At 44.2% G+C, this 24,985-nt stretch overlaps 1 protein-coding gene across 2 annotated transcripts in view; it reads left to right on the top strand.

Moving 5' to 3' along the window:
- Positions 1-17,882, top strand: part of DTD2 (D-aminoacyl-tRNA deacylase 2) — a 19,584-nt gene extending 1,702 nt beyond the window's left edge. Inside the window, exons 3-4 of one of the 2 annotated variants that reach the window (XM_085863329.1) lie at positions 10,999-11,068; positions 13,704-17,882. In XM_085863329.1, coding sequence (XP_085719455.1) covers positions 10,999-11,068; positions 13,704-14,026 — 393 coding nt within the window. In that variant the 3' untranslated portion in view covers positions 14,027-17,882. The remainder of the gene's footprint in view (positions 1-10,998; positions 11,069-13,703) is intronic. The other variant, XM_085863331.1, reaches the window with a different exon arrangement.
- The last annotated feature ends 7,103 nt before the right edge of the window (positions 17,883-24,985 follow it).

The following is a 24,985-nucleotide window of genomic DNA, read 5'->3' as shown; positions in this document are numbered from 1 at the left end:
GACCACGACCGTCTCCAGAACCCTCTGCAGTCGCCACGATCACACGGTCTCCCCAAAAACTGGTCCAGAACAAGCCAATCTCCAACCGTCTGCCGCAATCGCCACGATTCTCCGAACTGCCGTCCTCTCTGCTTTCTTTAGGAGGGAACGGTTTCTTCTCCCGCCACTCGCCTCCTGATCGGACCGTGGGTTGTCAGGCGACTCATGGCAGTCTCCCGATTGGCTGGGGCACGCGTGTGGTGCTCGCCCTCCACTCATTGGCTGGAGGAAACGCTCTCTGCCCCTCCTCGGAGCGGAGCTTCAACCCGAGGCGACGAAGGCTCCGCCCACGTCCTCAGCCAAAAACACGTGCGTAATGGCGACCGGTCGAGTGTGGGAAGGTGGCGTTGTTGTAGTTGATGTAGTAGTAGTAGCTGTAGTTTTGGTGGTGAAGAAGCGAAGATGGGCGTTGTTGTCGTTGTTGATGGTGTAAAAATCGAAGATGGGCGTTGTTGTCGTCGTCGTTGGTGGTGTAAAAATCCTAACTATAAAATAATTCACAGTGCACGTACCAGGGGTGCAAATTAACGGCCACCCGGTCGCCAATGGTGCCTAAGTTTTGTGCTGAGCAGGTACACAATACTGCCTTACCTGCCCGGCTGGCGAATCACAGGTGATTCCTGTTATTTTGTACAATTTGTACTGGCTTCTCTACTAGTTTTCTCAACTAGAACTACTGTTTTTGTCCGCAGAAGTCCTTAGAAATCACCGGTAATTCTGCGGCGGCCATTTTGTCTGTTTTCATCTCGTTCCAAATCACACGTGATTGCATGAGATTTGACGGTATGGCGCGGTTTGGACGCATTTTCTCATGCCCAGGTTGGTTAAATGAATGAATTTTGGTGAATGAGAGTTTCATGGGTGAGGTTAGGTGAATGAGTGACTTTGATGAGGCTTTTGGATTAATGAGTGAGTTAGATGAATGAGTGAGTTTGATGGGTGAGGTTGGGTGAATGAGTTTGGTGGATGAGTGAGTTCATATGTGATGTTGGGTGGATGAGTAGTACCCCCACTATTGTCCATCACCCACAACCCCCCCTCCTGCACCCCATCGTCCATCACCCACAACCCCCCCCCATCATCCATCAGCCACAACCACCCCATCACCCACAAAAATGCCCCACCCCCCCCAGGACTACTCAACCCCCTGCCCCCCATCACCCACACAAAAAGGTCCCCCAATCACCCACAACCTCCTCCTCCCTCATCATCTCCCACCCCCACCCCACTCATCAAACTCACTCATCCATCCATCCAACTCACTCATCCACCCAACCTCCTCAATCAAACTCACTCATTCTGCAAACCACCTCCATTAAACTCACTCATCCAACCAACCTCACTCATCAAACTCTCATCCAACCAACCTCACTCATCAAACTCACTCATCCAACCAACCTCACTCATCAAACTCTCTCATGTGAGTATATTAAAAATGTTTGATATCAAATTTGTGACTTTTGTCTTTATTTTATCAGGCGGTAGAAATTCTGCTGGGCCGGTAACTTTTTCGAGTCACCAGCCCTACTGGCCAGTGGAAAAAAAATGTTAATTTGTACCCCTGCGTACAATTAATCACCCATTAAACATAGGATGGGACCCTACCTAGAAACACATACTTACCGATATAACTGATCTATAGAACCTGGATGTTGAGTGCTCATGGCTGCCAGATTCGTAACAATATAACTTCTTAAACACTGGATTTCCATTTGACAATTGAACCACAATTTACGACATGATTATATTTGCACAACCATCCATACTTCTCTCCCTCCCTCCCTCCCTCCCCCCCCAAAAAAGCAACCCAGAAACAAGTCAGAAAAAAACATGAAAAACTAGAGGGGGAGCACTCGGGAGAGTGCAAAACCTCCGTCGCCAATACTGCTGGGTCACTCAAGTGAACCTTATATCTTATTCATTAAATATGATGTCAACAGTGCTGACAGAGTTATAGTTCTTTTCTCCAACATTTGTTTTGGGGGGGGGGGGGGTTGGAAATCACTTAAAACATGTAGAAATGCAAAAAAAAGAAATCGAAATGTTGAAAAAAAAGTTGCAAAAATTTTTTTTCCTCTAACAATTTTTTTGGGAGGGTTGGAAATCACTTAAAACATGTAGAAATGCAATTTTCTTTTTTTTGGGGGGGTAACAATTTTTTTTGGGAGGCGGGGTTAGAAATCACTTAAAACATGTAAAAGTGCAAAAAAAAAATTTTTCTCAAATTTTTTTTTGGGGGGGGGGGTTGGAAATCACTGAAAATATGTGGAAATGCAAAAAAAAAAAAATTTCTCAATTTTTTTGGGGGGGTTGGGAATCACTTAAAACATGTAGCAATGCAAAAAAAATCTTTTCCTTTTTTTTGGGGGTAACAATTTTTTTTGGGGGGTGGAAATCACTTAAAGCATGTAGAAATGCAAAAAAAAAATTTCTCTAACAATTTTTTTTGGGGGGGGGGGGTTGGAAATCACTTAAAACATGTAGAAATGCAAAAAGAAAAAAAAAATTTTCTCTAATTTTTTTTTTTGGGGGGGGGACCAAGTCCAAAATTTAATGGCATGATCCTTGGACCATACCTAACCCCCCCCCCCACCAAGTTTCGTTGAAATCCATTGAGTTTTTCCATAATACTGTTCACAAAGAAACAAACAAACAAACAAACAGAAAGGGGTGAAAACAGTAACCTCCATCCATCTTCGAAGATGGCGGAGGTTAAATATAATAGAAGGGCACTCGGTAGAGCGCATACCTCTGCCGCGTAATGCCTGACCCAGAAGAACATATCGGGGCCGATAATTTTTTGAAAGGTCATGCCATACAGTAAGTACTATGTGGTTTTTGGCCCCATCTCTCAATGGTGAAGAATCACTTTAAAAATTAAATAATTCTCGTATCTTGATCTGGATCTCGAGCAAATTAGACTTTCATCACTCAGTTTTTATTCTACATCATCGTATCTTCATCTGAACTTGTGGCAAAATATCAAAATGTTTCAATTTAAATTTACTCCTTGTTCATTAAATTACAAAGTAGTCGAAGAAAAAATGGAAATACCTGGTAAATGAGGAACACCTAGTCTGAGTGTATTAAAAGCAAGTTTCCACGCAGGTGTGGCCCATTTGTTGATTATAAGCAAATAACATCCCAATATGCTTGGCGTCGTCTATAAAAATGCTGCACAGGCCTGGTTTCCTGTAATTATTGCTAGCATGACTGCAAGAGGATACCTCAGTTACTTTTAGAGAGGGGTGATTGTTGGGGTACGTTTGGCAGGAGCTTTAGTGACAGCTCAACTTGCTGATGTTTTACGAACAATGGTGCCTAAGGTGATGTCGGCATGGAACTCGGTTTACTGAAAAAAAATTAAACTGGCATGCACTGTTCATCATGGATTGATGCTAACAGATGTTATGCATTTTTAAATGCTTTTTGTACTTCCTGTATGTCCATCAGGAGGGAAAGACATCTTCAAAGGGCAAAAGTGGGTGGAAATGCATACTCCAGGATCGTGATATCCATGCATTATTTCAATGTGCAAGACAATGCAGGAGAGCAACTACAAATCAATTGACTAAATTTCAACCTAGGGTACGAGTTGCAAGTTTCATCAAAAACGGTCTGCCAAGAAATCAACAGAGTGGGATTCCATGGTCGGGTTGCAATGCACAAACTGCTCATCACGCCTGGCAATACACATCTGCTCGTCCAGCGGTGCAAAGTGAACAGTCAATAGTAGACTACCGAGCAGTGGTGAAATGTGATATGGTTAGATAAATCATCCTTTACAATGTTCTCAACAAACTGACGAGTGCACATGTGGCACCAACCTGAAGAACTCTTTCACCCTGAGTGCTTGGTTCTAACAGTGAAGGGTTCTGGTGGTTCTGTAATGTTGTGGGGAACATTTTCCTGGCAAGGTTTTGGTGCAATCATTCCCTTAGAAGGCAAGGTCAATACCAATCACTATTTAATGATACTGAGTGATCATCTTCACCCCATGTTGCAGCCTTTCTTTCCTGCCGGAAGGGGTGTCTTCCATGGTGATAATGCCCCCATCCACAGAGCACGTGTGGTCGCCCAATGGTTTGATGAGCATAACACTGATGTTATCCACGTGTCATGGCCTACTCAGTCACCAGATCTGAACCCAAATCGAGCATTGACAGCATTTTGGAGGTGGAAAACACCTGAGACAGCATATTCCACCTCCATCAAACAGGTGTGAGTTGATTGACTTTCTTGTGGTGCCGCACCTGGAGAATTCCAAACACTGGTGGACTCGATGCCACGGCGCATACAGGCTGGACTGGCCGCTCGTGGTAGCCCCACACCCAATTAAGTGACTTTACATTGCTGTTCCCATGTTGTTTTTTGTCTCCTACCTGTATGTCCACCTATTTCTGAACAAACAGCCGGCTCGATGGACAAGCTTAAGTGACTGGTTGATTGATTTTGTCAGGTTGCATGTATGCTAAAATTCGATTTTCATGTATATAAACTTGATTTCATTTAATTTGATGTACCATACTCTTTTCAAAGCATTGGTGCTGCCGAAGCAGTTTCTACACAAGGGTTATACTGAGTGGTTTGCCATTGCCTTCCCAGTGTTGCTCGTCACTGCTCTACACTTTTAAATGCTGAGTGCAAAGCAAGGAAGCAGCACATAGCCAGCTGGGATTTGAACCACCAACCTCCCAGACTCAAGCGGACACCCCAACCAGATCTAATTTTGTTTTCTAAATACACCTCACGAGACATAAAAAACAATCATTAAGTTTGTGCCATCAAACTGTAAATATTTATACACGTACAGGCAACAGTGCATCGTCTTTTCACCTCCAGTGACAAACTTGAACCCATGGCCTATGGAAAGGCCCGTTGGTCAACACAGCCTTTGATGCGGCAATCTATGGCCTGCACTGATTGCCGGGCAAGCCGGAGTAATCCCACATTGCAGATCATTGACCATGAGCATGCCAGATGTCCACATATGGTTACGTGTCTGCATTTGGTGTCCTCACGCTAACCACACCATCCGCTTATGAGCCATGCCTATTGGCTGTAAACTCAATTTTTATAAAAGCTCGATAAGGACAGATCATAATGGGGGGAGGCTCAAGAGCATAGGGAGGAGGAAAGGCAAGGCATAGATGCAGACACTTGGGTGTGGGGGACTAGACGTTTCTAAATGCCTGCTCGATACCTTTCATTAATTACAGAAATCACATCACACCCATTTAAACATACACGTTGAAAGAACTATTTAAACCGATGCCCACATTTTAACCCCAAGACCAGATCCATAACAATATATATCCCAGTGACCACTTTGGGAGATTTGTCAAAATTGAAAGACATTGCAAGTGTGATTCTGTCAAGATGTGCAGAGAGGGAAGAAACTGCTGCTGCATACGTGAAGGATGGGAGATGACACAGCAAAAGGTGGAGTCCTCAGCAAATAGATGAAGAGGATTTTCCAGAGAATCAGATTGATTGCTGATGAAGATTAGGAATAGGACAGGTCAAAGGAATGTCCGCCCTTTGACAGAAACCTGTCAAAGGGCAGAGGAGCTCCTTGTGAGCCAACGGCCATCCATATCGAGTGCCCAACTGTGTCTGCGGACGTCCTCCTGCAGTTGGGTTACTTTTTTATTAGGAGGTTGGTGGCAGGATTTGCACTCCGGCCACTGTAAAACCCTTCATTCCGCAAAACACAAAAACGCAAAAAAATCTGAAAACCCACTCCGTGGGAGTACCTCCTGTGCAGCTTCCCTTCGCAGGGCAGCTCACCGGATGACGGGATTGGGGCAAAGCCTTCGGGACCCCCAATCTTTGATGATAGGAAGGAAACCACGGGGTAACTTCCCTGGGTCAGATTGCGGGAGAGTGTGTCGGAGTGGTGCTGAGGTGTCGTCCACCAGACGGCGGTCTCCTTGGGTTAACCTGAGGCGGTCCCTTCGGGTGGGTGCCTGGAATGTCCTATCCCTAAGAGAGGATGATCACCTGTCTCTGTTATCATCTGAGCTCAAGTGTTTGGACATCGGGATTGCAGCTCTCTCTGAGGTTCGGAGACCGGATTGCGGCGAGATAATGGTGGGAGGTTAGACCTACTATTGGTCTGGTCGCTCTGATGGTTACCATACCCAAGGAGTTGCTGTAGCTGTGTCCAATAAACTGACCCCAATGATAATTGAGGTAACACCGGTCAACGAGCATATTATGAGATTAAGGAGTCGTCACTCCTTAGGTGTCATTTCCCTGGTCTATGTTTATGCTCCGACTGAGGCGAGTGATCTCACCATGAAGGATGCATTCTACGCCAAGCTCGAGTCTGTGGTTGATCAGTGCCCCAGACGAGATACACTTCTAGTCTTGGGGGATTTCAATGCATCGACTGGAACTGATAGGGATGGTTATGAGATGTGTGTTGGTCCCCATGGGTCAGGAACTATGAACCAGAATAGCACTAAGTTCCTTGACTTTGCAAGAAGTCATGGACTAAGGGTGGCTGGTTCATGGTTCCAGCGCCCACAAGCTCATCGCTGGACTTGGTATTCCAACGCTGGCGGTGTGGCAAAGGAGATTGACCATGTCCTCATTGACGGTTGTTGGAGGATGATCCAGAACTGCAGGGTCTACCGGAGTGCTCATTTCCTCAATAATGACCACAGGCTTGTTGTAGCAACTCTAAAGCTGCACCTTGAATCCTGGAGAATGGGTACCATCCCAGCCTAGGCTGGATGTTGGCAAGCTCAGGGATGAGAGAGTAGCTGAGGAGTTTGCGAACAGGCTGAGTGGACACTTGGGGGGTCTGGGTGCTTTAGGGGGTCCTGAAGAGTTGTGGAGTGCCTTCAAGACCACCGTCCTTGATGTTGCCGGTGGATGTCTTGGAACTCACCGCAGGGCAAAGAAGAATTTTGTCTCTCAAGGGACACTGGATACCATTTACCAGAGTCACAGGGCCAGGCTGAATGGCAGAGCTGAGCTGTTCAGGGAGCTGAGGCGTAAAACTGTACGTGCACTGAGGGTGGACAAGGAGGCCTATGTGCGAGGAATCTGTGAGGGGGTAGAGCATCACCTGTGGACGAGTGATTCTCATCCCGCTTACAGGGGAATTCGCGCATTGCGTTCATCCAAGCCCATCCCTCGGAGCACTACAGTTCGAGCAGAGAGTGGTAGGCTCTTGACAGAGGAGTCTGAAGTGAAGGCCCGCTGGGCTGGTTACCTTGAGCGGTTGTACCAGGCTGATTCCCCAGCTGTCGAGTTGGACGTCAAGGGTGTTACAATCCCTGTTGCTGACCCTCGAATCAACTGTGGTCCACCTTCGCTTGTGGAAACACGGGCTGCGCTGAACCAGTTGAAACGGGGCAAAGCTCCAGGGATCTGTGGCATCCATGCTGAACTTCTCAAGGCTGGTGGAAATGCTGCACTAGTGTCGTTGCATGCAGTTTTGTGCTCTGCCTGGAACACAGGCATCATCCCAACTGATTGGAAGAGGGGCCTTGTTGTCCCTCTCTGGAAAGGGAAGGGTGAACGGCAAGACTGCAACAACTACCGAGGGCTGATGCTGCTCTCAGTGCCGGGCAAGGTCTTTGCTCGGATAATTCTTGATAGGGTTCGCCACCATCTGCTTGAGCACCAGCGTCCAGAGCAGTCAGGCTTTACACCAAAGAGGTCAACGATTGACCGTATCCTTGCTCTTCGTGTCCTCACCGAACGCAGACGAGAGTTTCGGCAGGGGCTGCTTGCAGCCTATGTTGATCTCTGTAAAGCGTTCGATTCAATGAATCGGGATGCCCTCTGGAAGATTCTTGGTCTTCGTGGGGTGCCACCAAAACTGATCGATCTCATGTCTGAACTCTACTTTGGTACTGAGAGTGCTGTGAAGTGTGGTGGTACCATCTCTGACATATTTGCAGTTGTTCAGGGGTGTGTACTGGCCCCCACACTTTTCAGCACTTGTATGGACTGGATTTTAGGGAGGATGTCGGAGAGATAAAGCTGCGGTGCATCGTTTGGGAATGGCAAGATCTCGGACCTTGATTTTGCAGATGATGCAGTCACCTTTGCGGAGACTTTAGATATCCTTTTGGGGGCCCTCGAGGTGCTGAATGAGGAGTCGGAGCCGCTGGGATTACGGGTTTCTTGGGTCAAAACAAAGATCCAGGCTTCCAGTGACATCTTGGATGCTGTTGTCCTGTCTGTGTCTGTTTGTGGTGAGGATGTTGAGGTCGTGGAGAGATTCACTTACCTTGGCAGTGATATTCATGTCTCTGCTGGCTGTGAGTCAGAGGTCAATAGACGTCTGGGTCGGGCCTGGGGAGTCATAGATTCACTGGATCATGGGGTGTGGCGCTGCCGGTACCTGTGCGGGAGGACGAAAGTCCGAGTCTTCAGGTCCTTGGTACTTCCAGTCTTGCTCTATGGATGCGAGACTTGGACTCTGACCAAGGATCTGAGACTGAGACTTAATTCCTTTGGTACCAGGTCTCTTCGGAGAATCCTTGGCTATCGCTGGTCGGATTTTGTGTCCAACGAGCGGTTGCTGAGAGAGACTCGGATGAGATTTGTTACCTGCATAGTCCGAGAGCGTCAGTTGCGGCTGTTTGGACATGTGGCTCGTTTTCCTGACGCTGATCCTGCTCACCAGATTCTCTCAGCGAGGGAGTCTCATGAGTGGAGGAGGCCAGTGCGCCGACCACGTGCCTCGTGGTTGCAGCAGGTTGACCATCATCTCAAGGAGACGAGGATGGGCCTGGCATCTGCCTGGGGGATGGCCAGACGGAGGACCCTGGAGTACCGGAGGAAAGTGGACGCAGCGACGCGCTGTTCTGGCACATGCTCCCATACCTGACCTGACCTGACAGGGCCCAGAAAACTGTCTACCTTGGGGCACTCCAATCTTGACAGGCATGGGAGACAAAAGGATCCTGATGAGAGAGCCACAAGGTGATGAAAAAGTCAGTAAACCATTTGGGGAGTGGCCTTGCATGTCATGGGCAGAGTGTTTGGAGAGAAAGGAAGGATGCCAGACTGTATCAAAAGCACGATATATGTCCAGAGATAAGGCCTTGATCTCATGCTTGACATTGATGGCCTCCATGCATTTCTGGGAGAGTAGAGGCAGCATGTCCATTGTAGAGTGACCAGGTCTGAATCCAAATTGATGATCTGAGTGGAGGCCATCAGAGAAAAGGAAAGATTTGGTATCGACTGCAATGATGGATTCCATGACCTTGCTGATTATTGCAAATGAGCTGATAAGTCTGTACTTGAGGGGATCTTTTTTATTTTTGCACCTTGTTCATGTTATGTGATGATGTTGGCTGGCTTCCAAGCAGATAGGGTGAGCAGAACTGAGGATGTGCAAGAGCAGCAAAGCAGGTTGCTAGGACATGTAAACTGATGCTGTCCAGTCGAGTTGCAGAATCATAGTTGAGGGTTGACACACTTCTCCACCTTCACAGGTGCATAACACAGAGTCTAGGAGCAGTTGGGTATGACTGGAATGGGTGGGTACAGAGCGAGTGGTTGGGGACACAAGATATGGAAAAAAAAAAAACAGAATTGAGTCATTCGGCCTTTTTTCGAGCAGAGTCGGCTGTTGTGCCATTTCAAGTGAGCAAATGGATGGCGAGTCAGGATACTTCAGAGACAGACTTAACAAGGCACCACTAGGTTTTAGAGGAGAGAAACAAGTTTGAAAGTTGTGGGCTTTGTGGAATGATCTGAGATTGCCTTTCAGGAAGAGAAGGCGATTCATTTCAAAAACATTGCCTCACCATAGGATTTGGTGTACCACAGGTGGGGAGAAGTGTGTAGGATAACTGAAGACGAGTTGTGATGAATCTATGCATAAGGGAGAGCAGTTTTCTGTGAAAGAATTCCCAGGCTGAGTTAATTTCAGGGATGGAAGATATACAAGACCAGTCCTGAAGAGAGATGCCTGCTTGCAATCTCTGCCTGTCTACCTGAGTGAACTGCAAGACTCACCGGCGTTGATGCACCTCATAGTGAATAGCCAGAGAGACGTTTACTCTCACAAGCACATGATCAGATGAATCAATTGGAGCAGAAGAGTAGTAGACATTTGTGGGAAAGTTTGTCATCACCGAGTACAGAAAGGAGGATTTACCATTGGGAGAAATCTGGGTTGGAAAGTTCACAGATTGTGTCAGTCCTTTGCTAAAGTGCCATGGCTGGTGAGAGAGACACCAACACCCAGCCAATTTGTATGGTGACCATTGAAATCACCACAAAAGAAGAGGAAGAGAGAGTTGGAATGTGACAAAGTGTGGTTAAAAGTTGGTCCATGTCTGAAAGAGAGATGTAGATGGAGTCTTCACCATTTGGAGGATGGTGCAACACATACAAACAAGAAGTGTGAGCACATGGAAAGTCACAGCCAAAGGTATTCCTGGAAGCTAGCAGATGCAAGATCAGTATATCCACAGGGAGAAATTGAGTTCTTCATGTAAAGTGCAACTCTTCTGCCAGGCTAGGGTTCAGTCTTATCAAATCAGAGGAGAGAATAGCAAGGAAGAGACACTAAGGAGTCAGGGATGTCCTGTGGGTGGAAGGATTATGTTAAACAGATATCCGGTTTGTCAGCAGCGAGCTGGATTGATATTTCTGTGAAGTTGGAGTGGTGGCTTTAGATATTTAAGGTCCTCACAGTTGGGGACAGAGGATGAAGCATTGTTGGCAGGGTGCAGGAATGTAGAAAAAGAGCTCGGAGAGGGGGTTTGGGTAGAGGGGGTGATGTGGGGAAGAATCTGTGTATGAGTGGGGCAGCGGGGAAGCTGGGAAGGTGCTGGATGTGCGTGGGGAGGGAAGCTTAGAGGGGGTGGGACGAAGATGCCAAGTTGTATTTTATTTAACATCTACTGTCATAGGTATAGCTCGTGTCTCTGAGACGCCTTTCAGATGAAGCCTGCTCGTGTGTGTACTTTGTCCTAGATTGGGCGAGGCCTGGTGGTTTACGTGTGTTTCCTGAAAGATGCCACTGCTGACGTCATTCCAAAAATGGGTGAGTTCTTCTCGTATTCTAACCAAGGATCGACCACATCAGATTTTATTTTATTTTATTTTTAAAGAAAATACTTCCTCCTCTTCTTGTCAGTGCAATTATATCAATGACCTGCAGGCCATTCAACTCGAGTGCTCCAAAAAATAGTTGGTTCTAAAAAGGAAGCAGGAGAGTGCAGGTAACTGCCACCCCGGGGTGTCAGTTTAATGATTGAGTTCAATTTTGACATGTCATGAAAAACATTTGTTGTTCACCTTTTCATAAGCAGCACATGGCTGCAGGTGGCATCATTTACTGGGGGGGCACAGCTGTGTGACTGAAGTAGTGCCTATTGTAAGCTCGAGCAGCAATTTGTAAGTTGTCCAGGGTTTCAACGATAGCTCGCCTACTTTTCATACAGGACACCCTGGGATTTTTAACATCCACCGACTCGTGCCAGCAGACGGGATTCCCAGTTCAAGGCCCGTCCCAAGGACTGCACACATTGATGAATCTCCTTGCCTGTGAAACATCCGGATTACAGTTCTTAGCTGCGTCAGGATTCCAACCCAGTCTTAGACACCTTCGGGGAGAGTGTGCGTACTGAGAGGCGATCCTGCCAGATTTGTGGTTCACTAGAAGGATAATTTGTTATTTCAGCCATGTTTTGCCTTTGTGATGTCACTGTCATTTTCTGACAAATCAATCTGTCACCCACAAATGAGACGTGGCGTCCTTTGCTTAAATTCCTGTGAATTTCACTGAAGTTGGATCCATCGTTTGTGTAATGGTACATTTTTAAGACGAGGAAGTGAAATGTTCAATTTTGTACTAATTCTCACTTTTGCAATTTGAGTTTATTTTTCTTAAAATAGTTTGAAAAAAAAATTTCAGCACAACTTGCTGGTCTACCTAATGAGGGAGCATCTGTTTATTATATATGCATGAATTGCAGGTGGTGGGTGAAATAGAGATATTCAAAATTCTGAAAAGAAGTAGAATGGTGAGTGGGGCTGAGAAAGGAGAGTTAGGGTGAAATAAATTGTGCAGAGAAAGGGAATGGGAGTTGGGAGGAAATTGAAAAGGGGTAAATTTGGGGCTAATTGGGGGGTTGGGGAGAAAGTGTCCAAAAAAACTTTCCACAATTTTTACATTCATAATGATGCTTGGTATTTGGATCAGTGGCAAATGGATGGAACCTTGATGAAATAATTTCTGTACCAGCACGACACCATGACCACAGCCAAGCTGGATTTAACTTTCATTTCAAACCAAAAACATCCCAACCCCAACACATGGCCTCTCAGTTGAGAGTCCATGTATCTGCATTGTGGTTTTGGGGCGAGTCCTTGGCTTGTAGCTTTGGCTATTTTTAGTTGTGCAGAGTGTGTTGGGGTTTTGACGTCATGATGCCAGGCTACGCGACCGGATGTGCATGCTTGTGTTGCATGCTATTCAGTGGGACGGAGCAATGAATTGGTACCTTGGAATCGTCCATTCGATACGACGCCCCAACCGTGCATCGTGTTTCCCCTACAATGTAATTCCATGATGAATATGATGTTTATAATAATTGGCTTCACGACGTAGTGCAAATTTGCCCCTTTTGTGTGCAATGTATCCGAACAGTGGCATATAGTGTAAAATGTTGTCAGTTTTCATTATCCTTTAACACTTTTCGTGTTGTGGGCTTTTCAGACTTTCCATTCTCAATCGCAGCAAAAAAATTTTATCACTGTGCCAAAATGTTTGATTATTATGATTTTAGACTTGTACTAATTATAATAGTGGCCATTTATTTATTTAAATTCCATGTTCCTCATTGTCAACCAGAGAGCCAATTGATAGTACATACTCAAGCCAGGCTCTGCATTGTTGAATGCTTGGTCTTGTTCGTATCTCGCTGGTGGCATGGAATGGGTTAAAGTGCTGGGGAATTTTTTTAAATGTCTCGATGTTGACGTCAGCCAGAGATGGACATAAATAAATAAATAAAACCCCTGCTCAAATCAATCATATTAAGAGACTTAACACAAAATCCCAGTGTCTGGATTACTCATCACGTCCTTTGGTACAGATCCTCTGGTGACTTGGGACAAAAGTAATTTCACGACGACGGCAATAGTAAGCGTCATCCTTCAGCCTTGTGAAAGGATTTGAGACCCTTCAAAAATATGTTGGCAGTGAAACATAGAATATCCATGATTGAATATTTTGGGGATGTTATTGACATCTGCATACAAATAACCATTGAACCACGTTTTCCACACCCATGATGTAGCTGCAAGAGATGATCTGTTTCAACGTCTGAAGTCTCACCAAGATGGCACCAAATTTGTGGATGATGTATTGTTCTTCTATCAAGGACGGTTACATTGAGTGGGACAATCAGAGTATAGATCAGTGTGTCAAATATCCCATTCCCAAAATAGTTCAACACTTTAGAATCTTTCTTGTTTGATTAAATTATCAGAACCTTTCTGTTCGATATGTTTGCACTTAGTCTGTGCCTGCCTTGAGTGAGGCCTGACGGTTTATGTGTGGTTCAGCAGACAATGTAAAACAATTGTGCTAACAGAGAAATGTCGTGATGCATTTGCAACCACACCGCGCTGTATGATGCTGTGCTCAATATTGTACCACACGCTGTTCACAGTTCACGAGCTGATGCGTCTTCGTGTGTGCGAATCCACGGACGGACACTTGGTCAGACTGCCAGAGCTACCGGGGAGCCTTCTGATCGTCCCACAGGCGACACTCGGTGGTCGCAGCAAGGCCGGCCGGCTTCAGTACCATGGTAACGCCTGTCGTGCAGAGGCAGAAGCCCTCTTTGCTGCATTTGCGGAGCAGTGTGGAGTTGCCCTGCAGGAGCAGAGCGCTCCAGACTCTGGCTCTGTGGTGCTGCATGGAACATATGGGAGCCGGCAAATGCTGGAGCTGGAATCGGATGGTCCAGGCACCAGCCTTTTAGAGTTCTAACCCTCTGGTTTGGTCGTTTAATGCCACCGATAGACATGTTCAATGCAAATGTTGTGTGTGTGTGTGTATATATATATATATATATATATATATATATATATATATATATATATATATATATATATATATATATATATATATATTTCCTCCGATAGACAAAACATTTGGAGCATTTTTGATTGTGCAATGGTGCAAGTTGTACGAGTTAATATCGCGTTTTATATATATATATATATATATATATATATATATATATATATATATATATATATATATATATATATATATTTTTTTTTTTTTTTTTTTTCTGTCAAGGTGGTTCGGTCGAGTAATGCCCGTTATACCGGGATTAGATTACAAGACGGATTCATCCTCTCTGCAGCGTGTTCATGCCGCTTGTGTGGCATGCTTAAAAAAATGTGTATATATATATATATATATATATATATATATATATATATATATATATATATATATATATATATATATATATATATATTTATCTGCGGCAGAAGGTACACAATAGCAACCTCTGTTTTTGCAAGGTATGAACTAACTCCACAAACCATTGCTCCCAGGCAGAGTAAACGGCGATTAGTTTAGGGGTGCAATGTTTGATGTTTGCAGAATACCGGTGAATCAGGATGGGGTTTTTCTCTTTCGATAGCCACCCAAAGAATATTGCATTAGCCTGATTTTTTTCCCACCCCATTGTCTACTCCCCTTGTATTTAACATGAGAATACAATGATGCAGAGAATACATTTGTTTCCTGCATTTAAGTTACACACAAGCTCCTCCATAAGACCTACTGTTTTTGTTTTTATTACAAAGAGCTAATGTGAGAGAACATATATGTGATACCAACCTATTGACAGTGAAGTGAGTTTTTGCACAGTTTGCCCCAATATGCAGGTGTGCAGAATTTGCGCAAAGCCTGCTCGATGAGACTCCCGTGCCGATAGGACTCGTTAATGCCAATATATGCATCAAAGTTCCCAATGGATTTGCAGTACGTCCAAGGGAACGCAGTACAAAGCTGGCGTAGAATTAAACCGCAAGACTAGAGCAAAGTCGATGGCACGCCATCACAAATATCCATGCTTCCCATCTAAAGCAAGGTTGAAAGATGGTGAAAAGTTCCCCCAGGAGTGACCCAATATCAAATTTTGAGTTTAAAAAATCTTCTGTTTTGACCACTGTCAAGTCAAGTCCCCACCCCCTGGAGCATAACTGGTGTGGGGTGGGGGGGTGGGTGTTAAAATCCCCAAAAAATCGTTTTGTTCACATGTCCCCCAATCTTGATTGCATTTTCAAAGCTTCGTCGTCGTTTCATTTGCAATCTGTGACTGCTGGTTGCATCATTGCTGGAAGCGCAGCTGTGCCGCTGATGCAGTGCCCATTTCCAGTCAGCTGGTACTCATTTTGCTGGCCTCAGATGGATGACAGGCTGAGTCATCCCACCTGGTGTTATTTCAATGGCACACACTGGCTCAGACTCGGGACCCTAACATCTTAAGCCAGCTAAGTTTTATTTATAAGTGTGTGCCCATACTTGCATTTTTTTTTTTTTTTTTTTTTTGGTATTTGACCCTGTCTCTCAGGGCCCCAAGGATTGGGGCCAAAAATGATATTGCTCTCGCACCTTGCCATGTCGTGATCATAACTACCATGTTTGGTGAATTTCTGCACAACCTTTTTAGGAGGAGATGTTGTGATGGACACACACACGATTGTAATATCCCCCCAGTTTTTAGGGCATCTCTACCGAGATGACCTAATAAAGCTGGACCAAATGTCCGTCCGTCCGTCCGTCAATTTTTCTTTCCGATCTTTATGAAACTTAGTATGTGGGTATAGGTCGATGAGTGTTGCACAACGATATAACTTTTGTCCGGGTTCAAGGTCAGGGTCAAGGTCACGAGGTCACGTAAGTTATAAAAATCGCCATTTTCAAAACCTATCTCGTCTGCCATTCTACAAAATATTCGGCAACTGTTTATTGATTATGATAGTAAAAAATATTATCTTGTATCTGACCAGACAGATTTTTGAATTTCCGTCCCGTTTGGCCGCCACGTAACCTGGAAGATGGTCAAAAACACCTCCCGGTACAAAGAAAACTTTTTACTTCCGATCTTGATGAAATTTGGTATGTGGGTAGAGGTCGATGAGTGATACCCAACGACATATTTTTTCCCGGATTCGAGGTCAGGGTCAAGGTCACGAGGTCACGAAAGTTGTGAAAGTTGCCATTTTCAAAACCTATCTAGTCTGTCATTTTAGGAGATATCTGGCAACGGTTCATCGATTATGATAGTAAAAAACATTATAGAGATGACCGTCACCCCCACACGGGGGTAATTTTTATTATTATTATTATTATTAAAGCGAGCACAGGAACGTTACACAGTCATTCACATCTGAGCAGCAGTGGGGTGATTCCTGCTGGATAGAACATGTCTTTTCCATTACGTTTTTTCATATATACAAAGTCAAGGATCATGGAAGAACTAGAACACAGCAACACAAAATGAAGAGCAGAAAGAGAGGGGGTAAAATCCAACAGCATGGCTGAGGGACAAAATTGATTGAGATGGACAAAAAAGGGATGAGGGGTACGGGAGAATGTAGGGGGTGGATAAGATGGATACAGAAGCACACACTCAGGTTGGAAAAACTTTTTTTTTGGAGGGGGGGGAGCAGCTGGATGGTTTAATGGCGGTAGAAAAGATCATAGTTTTGGGTGGGGAATAATCTGAGATAGTGGTGGACAGCTGTCTTGAATAACCTGGTGGGAAGAATGGGATTGAAGTGAAGAGGGAAGTTGGTTCCACAGGCAGGGGGATAAAAGAGGAACAAATGAGTGGAGTTGAGCTGTAATTCTGGACTTGGAAATTTCACCAGAAGAGGGTTTCTGGTTGGACCACATGTGCCCTGTAGAAACCTGTGAGGAGAGGAGGGGAGGCAAGACTATGGAGGAGGCAGAAGAAGACAGAGAGACCACTGTGGATGCAAATTTCTCAAAAATTCGCATATTGGGTTTAAGGGTGATATAAAGATATAAAAAATGTTGCTAAGTAAACTTGATTGATAATTATCTTGAAAAAGTAAATTTCTTTTGTTTTTAGCATATAGCACAATGTATTGTGATAACCCTTTAATGGGAAATGTATTCAAATACAACATGATTATTACATCTATGTGCTCGAACATGTATCTATTTTTAATTATATATATATATATATATATATATATATATATATATATATATATATATATATATATATATACATATATATGCATTTTAAAAGACCTTGTATCTCTTGACTGTATTGGAAGGTTACCAGTCTGCTAAGTAAAAACACCTCTCTTCCCCAAAACAGATTGGCCTTCCAAATCATCTTTAATCTTTATTCAAGAGAATAGAATCATTATTTTATTTAGCTTATTAAGGGATTCTTGTATATAAATTATTATATACTGGTGGATGAAAGTCTGGCTGGAAGCAAGAGTCTAGCTTAAATGGAATGTGTGCGAAGATAATGTCCAGAACTCCGATGAAACTTCAGATCGTAAATGTTCCCCATCCCTTTGAATTTAGGCTGACCTCTGAATGGCCGCTGCAATAAGGTGATGAGTGATCTCTCCCCTGAACCCCAAAACATCGGCCTTGGCGCCATTATGTCTAGAGGATGACCAGACCTCATCTTACTGAATATTATATAAGAATTCAAAATATCCATGTACTGCAGAATCTGAGGAGACTGTGTTGCTTATTGAATCTCCTCTGAATTCTCCATTATCGATATGTTTGTGTTTGTTAATGTTTGTTTTTAATAAATGACTCAAATATACAGGAGGAATTGAGTATTCTTCAACACCACCGACCTATCTGCACTGGCAATGTGGTAAGCTCCCAGGCTCTGCTTCATTGTCGGAGATTCCAATGAACTTGAAGGCCTTGGTTTCCACGGTGTCAAGCTGAGCACCAGGCTGAATAGTTTACATTTTGTATCCCACTGATCGGTCTCATCTGATGCCAGACCTTAACCAAAATCGAATCGGCTTGTACTTGTCACATAACAACTCATCCACCTTGTTTTGTCACAAATCATCCACAACTTTGAGAGATAACTTGCTGTACATAGTTTTTGGCCCCATCTCTCAATGGTGATGAATCGGTTAAAAATTAAATAATGATTCTCTCCAGGTCTGGAGTTGGATCTTCACAAAAATCGAATCAATTTTTCAGAGTGGCACTCCTAACCTGTCCACAAAGTTTCGTGTGAATCCATCCATAACCTTTTGAGATATTGGGTTATGTATCGTTTTTGGCCCGATCTCTCAACGGTGAAGAATCACCTGAAAAATTCTCAGATTCGGATCTTCACCAAAATTTAGCGTTGCCGTCCTTGGTCGGTCACCGACACACAAATAAAATTTCAGAACGATTGCTTAAAAACTGTGGCCAAAAATCGTTTGCCAAACAGACAGACAGAAAATGATTTCACCAAGTAACAACACACAATCACACAAACCCAGATGACAAATCTACAACTACCTCCAAAATCGACCTCTTCATACAATTGTTACTATTGCCAATTGTGACAAAAATGTTGAAACATGCCGTGATGGCAATTTGTGAGTGTTGTGTTGTGGGATTGCCATTCCTTCCTTCCAGCCTGGTGTTGGCTTCATGGTTAAGATGGTTGATGTAAGATCCGAGGGTTGTGAGTTTGAGCTCCTGTTGGTTGTTGATTTAACACCAGGTGGGGGTGATCATTCTTCTGAGGTTGGAAAAATGAGTGCCAGCTTCCTGGAAACAAGGGGCACTGCATCAGCCACACAGCTGTGTTCCCAGCAATGATGGGACTAACAGCCACAGGCTGGATATGAAATATGATTCGTTCCAACCTTGTTTGGTTGTTTTGGGGGGAATTCCATCCTGATATGTTTTTTCTTGACTTGTTTAACTGTTTTCCTGATCTGGATGCCAATGTTATCAATAAACTATTTTGAGGGGAATTTACATGGGGAACCCACTGATATATCTCATGCAGGTCTCTTTCTTATTTCCCTTTAGTAAGTATTCTAAAGTAGCCATTTCCAAGCACCATGTTTTGCTGCATGTCACAAACTTCAAGCCAGATGAGTGTGTTGTATAAACTCAACTGGTATCAATCCCCACCCCACCAAAGGTGTGGATTAGAAAGATCTTCATAGGACATGCACTACGAGGTATTTAACGCACCTGAATATAATAGGGTTCATCATCATTCGTACGTAGTTCGTGACTGCGGGTTAACGTGTCATCACAACGGCACGACCAAATTGGTGTCACTGATGCGCTTCCCCCTGTAGGTTAGAGTGGGAGTTTATAATTTGTTCATGGTGCTTGCGATAGCTCACCTTCTTTCCGTCGAGTCACCTTGGGATCTTTAACACCCACCAACTCTTGCTGACAGACAGGACACCCAGTTTAACATCCATCCGTATCAAGAGACACCCATTGATGCCTTGCCCTGCCTTGCAACACCATGCTGACGGTTTATAGCTGGGTCGATAATCTAAAGCTGATTGGACAGCTCAGAGGCGAGTGTGCACATATCTCTCGGCCACCCTGCCAGCTCTCAATAAAGGCACAAGATTGGATATTGAAATTATGCTGAAATATGCAATTTCATATCTGTCTGTCTGTATGTATTTTTGACTGCAATACATTTGGTGGTGACTTATCCAATCTCAACCAAATTTAACAGGTGGACCCATGGTTGCACGATTGAGGGTGTAGCGACTTCCTTTGTCCCACTCCCCAAGGTGGTTTTCCTTCTTGAGTGAAATTCATGTTGAGGTGTATATCGTGATATGATAGGCAATCGTGGCGTTTTTCCAAAGCTGCTTTTAATAACAAAAGCAACAAGTGGTGCCAGGCACAACAAATCCCACCCATTTAAGGCATAAAGTTATTTTGGGGATAAAATTTAAATTTGATACATCCTTAACCTGAATGTTGATTATAAGGAATATTTTAGTCTTAGTTTGAAGTCCATTAAACCATTTTGACGAAGTTATGACCGTAAAATGATTTTGACCTTTCAAGGCCACGTAAGGTCAAAGGTCATGGTGTCAAATGAAAGCCAATAAACAATATAAACTAAAGATATACTTGGCCACTAGTTTACAGCTAACCGTGTCCATACTATAAATAATAATTTCACTTTCACAGTTATAATATCTTCTTCTTCCTCTTTCGGCTGCTCCCGTTAGGGGTTGCCACAGCGGATCATCCGTATGATCCACATAGTGATTTGGCACATGTTTTACGCCGGATGCCCTTCCTGACGCAACCCTGGTCGCCTCTTACGACACAGGGATATGGTACACCCATTTTATCCGGGGTATACACCGGCCCAGTATCCTGGTACTCATTTCGCCGACCTCGGAAGGATGACAGGCTGAGTCAACCCTTTCACAGTTATAATATATACAGTCCATATTATAGGTATGTACTATATGTAATATAGTATTGAGAACGGTTTGTTATTTGTGTTTGTTAATAAACAATGAAATATTCTTTCAATTTATGTTCTGTGTTTTGTTTATTTGTTCAACAAGAATATAAAATAACAAATAAATGAAAACGTTCTGATCGTAAAACGATTTTGACTCCAGACTTTCATTGCCCACCTGTGAATACAATTTGACAGTGTTTGAGCCAGCCGTTTTCCCGTAAAGTTGTATTTTCGTAACCATGTATTAGTGTTAATGGAAAATTTGTAATTTTGACCGATGACAATGACCCCCAAAGCTTCGGACCCTACCGATCTTCACAAATATGCATTTTTCACTATAGGAATGGGTAGGATTATAAGTGACAAATAGAATAAGGTTCACTACAAGCTTAGTTTGAAGTAAATCAGATCATTTTTGACAAAGTTATGAGTGAAAAACGATTTTGATCTTTTCGTGACCTTGACCTTGACCTTTGATCCAATTGGACCCAAAAGTTAATGGGGTCGTCCAAGGTTCATTGCCCACCTGTGGATAAAATTTGATAGTGTTTGCTAAAGCCGTTTTGCCGTAAAGTTGCTAACAGACAAACAAACAAACAGACAAACAAACCGGACGATTACAATATCTCGCTCCCGACCTCCGGGGGGGGGGGGGGGGTGGGATAAAAAAGGAAACCCAGCTGGTACCACCACTAAACAAATTCCAGAAATCTGCTATGACGCAATCAAGGGAAAAATTCTCAGGATGCAATGGGTAATGGGTGCACAACTTCAGACTCGTCAGAAAGCGAATTTGACGAATCATTTCCTGATCAAGAATCCTCAGATTATGACAACAGTCAAAATCATGATGTAGAAGGTGCTGTCAGACCGTACATGTATGAATGGACCCAACCGAGGTCGAGATGACATGGCGGGTCACGTGATGTATGATCACCGTTTTTGGGGGGGTGGGGCCAATCCAGTGTAAAAGGACACCAGAAAACAAAATCTTCGTTTCAAGATATTTATTCAACAAAAGAACAATGATTAAGTGTTAAGTAAAGCCATATCTATTCATTGAACCAAACATGATGGTTTTTTTGATTCTGTGAACCTTATAAAGGTATTTACTTCTTATTTGTTCTGATTCTACTTGTATAACGATGTTACAATAATTATAACGATGTGAAGAGATGTAAACATGACGGAGTCCACACAGACACGCACAATTTAGCGTTTTCCTGGGCACCGATGGGAAACAAAATGGTATCTGCAGTCATGTGATCACGTATTCTCCAATCACGATCAGGGAGGGGATGGTTTGGGAGATGGGGGCGCGGGGGGGCGGTGAAACCGGGAGGGCATGATTTTGGGGAACTGAGGGTACTGACATGGAGAGGTTTGACACCAAGAACGGACTCGAAGGGGAATGTATTGTCGTGTGCACACATCCTCTGCAAAATGGACTTCTCAGGATTCCCAAACTGGACATACGAGGTCCGTCTAAAAAGTAATGGGACTGAGCCTGCTGTGTGCTCCACTTACACAACTTGAATGAACGGGTTGCGTCACAGTCTTTCGCAACAGTCCAGCAATATATATGATTGTTGATGGTTGACTGCGCTCATTGTGTGATTTTTTCCAGTTGTGCTTTACACGTTGTCTAGTCTGAGTCGTCGCGCTATGAGTCGTGAGCAGAGAGCCAATCTGAAGTTTCTTGCCAAGCTTGGCAAAACACCTTCCGAATCCTTCGCAATGCTGCAGCAAGTTTACGGGGAAGAAAATATGTCACGTACACGTGCATTTGAATGGCACAAGAGGTTCAAAGAGGGACGGGAGGAGGTTGAAGACGATCAAGGTCTGGAAGACCTTCAACGAGCAGAAAGGCAGACAACATCGAGCGTGTGAAGCAGATGGTGCGCGCAGATTGTCGACTCACGGTGCGGATGATTGCTGAGGAACTTTTCATCAACAAGGACACTGTCTGGAGCATCATCGCTGAAAATCTCTAAATGCGCAAGGTGTGCGCAAAGATGGTCCCAAGCTGTTGTCCGAGGACCAGAAACAGCAAAGATTCAATGTCTGTCAAGATATTATCGAGCGCCTCGAGGACGATCCAGACCTGCTCGGGAGAGTCATTACTGGCGATGAATCGTGGATATTCGAATACAATCCCGAGACCAAATGGCAGAGTTGTCAGTGGAAAAGTACGGCATCACCAAGACCAAAGAAAGCAAGGATGTCGAAGGTCAAGGTGATGCTCATCGCGTTTTTTTTGACATCAAGGGCATCGTCCACTTCGAGTTTCTACCACAGGGTCAAACAGTGAATCAATACGTGTACAAGGAGATCCTCCGGCACCTCATGAGATCAGTCCAGGACAAGAGGAGGGATCTGTGGGAGAACAACGCCTGGGTGCTCCACCATGACAACGCCCCTGCTCACAGTGCCCTGAGCATCCGACCTGTTTCTGGCGGAGAGGAATGTGCCAACTCTGGAGCAACCCCCATATTCTCCAGACTTGGCCCGTTGTGATTTTTTTCCAATTCCCCAAGCTGAAGGGGGTGTTCAAGGGGACCCGACTTCCTGATGTGGAGACCATCAAAAGGGCCGTGACGACGGAGCTCCGGAGGATTCCAGAAGAAGCCTTCCGGGGGTGCATCGAAGCGTGGAAGAAGAGGATGGAAACTATTTTGAATGGGACGAGCTGTGATTTCAATATATTTTTTGGAATAAAATTTCTGTGAAGTCAGTCCCGTTACTTTTTAGACGGACCTCGTACGGTGACAGACTTCATGGGAGGGGTGGTGAAAATGTTTTCCACTGAAGGCACGGTGTAACATGAAGTGGTCGGTTCGAGAGGAGGTGGAAAAACGAAGCATTTTAGGAGTGAAAAAGCTTTTGGAAATGAGCCTTGTGAAAAAAGAAAAATGCAGGTGTTTTGTCACGAAGTAGTAAGGGGAGTGGAAGATTTTGAAACCTTTAAAAAAAGATGTTTTTTAACGTTATTAAGAGCTTTTAAAGGATGAAACCTTTTATTGAGTGAAGATTCAGTTTGGGGATATTGCGAAGGCCATGAGATGGAGAATGAAGAAATAACTGTGCACGCACGGCACATTGAGTTCAGTTTTTATTTTTTGGAGTGACGAAGGGTATTTTTTTTTTAATTTATTTATTTTTAGGGTGAGGAGGGGAAAAAGATTAAGCTGAGGGGTGAGAAAAATAAAATAATAGGAGCGATAACGAAGCATATGCGGTCAGAAAACAGAGGCAGAAGCAACACATCGATTAGCCCAGCCCTAGATGAGTAGGCCAGACTTTACCGGTTACACGGATTCGACAAGTCAACACGACTAAGCACGGTTTGGCATGGAAAATTGTATGAAATCACGACAAGCAATCCAGGAGTGAAAATAAAATGGCGAAACGCAACGCATCTGTCGAAAGCTTTGTTGAGCTGGAGGGGGGAACTCACGAACCAGCAACACATGTGGAGCAACCTGGAGCCGGACATGGCGGAGATGTGAGGTGTTTGCTGCATGCCGATATGAGTTTCTTTACAAGCAACTTAAACGCAGGATTCGGCCATCGAGCCAGCACATTGGTTGCCCACCTGTAGTTGTTTGTCCGTATTCTTATGTTTTTAAACACTGAGCGTCAAGCAAAGAAGCAGCACATATCATTCGTCAAGTCTTTGGTGTGACTCGGCCAGCGTTAAAACCTCCAACCTCCCAGAATGAGAGCGGAGGCTCTCACCACGACACTACAGAATCTGGTTTAACCATTACGCCATGATGGATATGGAGTTTGAGTAATAATTTCACATAACTTTAGGTTGTAGATGTAGTTTGGGAACAAAATGGTGGAATTTTGACTCCACCACCACCACCATCACCTCCCTCAATTCCCTCAAAAAATTGAAACTTGGCACATGGCAAGTACTCCTCGTGGGGAATGTGATTTTTTATGACATCATAGGTCAGTGTCAGGTGTCCGATCAAAGCGGGACGGCCGTCTTGGTGCCCAGTCATCACTGCCAGCAGTTATAAAATGGCAGTTCTCGTTCTAGTTATGTCTTTTATTAGTTACTAGACGACCCGTGAACCCGTTGGGTTCCCGTTGTGACAGCGGTTGATGAAAAAAATCATTTCAAGACAAAAAAAAGATAGCTCCAGCGAACTATACCGTTGAGGTTGTTTGCATTGATCAAATACTCCCGAAGAGTACTTGACTGAATCGGGAATTGATTTTTTAAATAATTTTTTTTGTTGCCAAATTTGAATGAAACTTTATACTGCACACCACAGGTGAATGGTGAGTGAGGTGGCCATAAAAATGTTGTGCTATCGTGTACCATTTTGGCTGTATTTCGGGAATATACATACATACAAGATGAGAGTTTTAGTAATATGGTTGTGGGACCGGGTGTCGGCAGCGAGCACGACCGCAAGGTGGAGCAGTAG

This window comes from Eptatretus burgeri, chromosome 17 (assembly GCF_056783735.1).
Source record: "Eptatretus burgeri isolate ZD-2024b chromosome 17, Ebu_testis_v1, whole genome shotgun sequence".
In the NCBI taxonomy this organism is placed as follows: Eukaryota; Metazoa; Chordata; class Myxini; order Myxiniformes; family Myxinidae; genus Eptatretus; species Eptatretus burgeri.
This window is presented reverse-complemented; position numbering and strand designations above follow the sequence as displayed.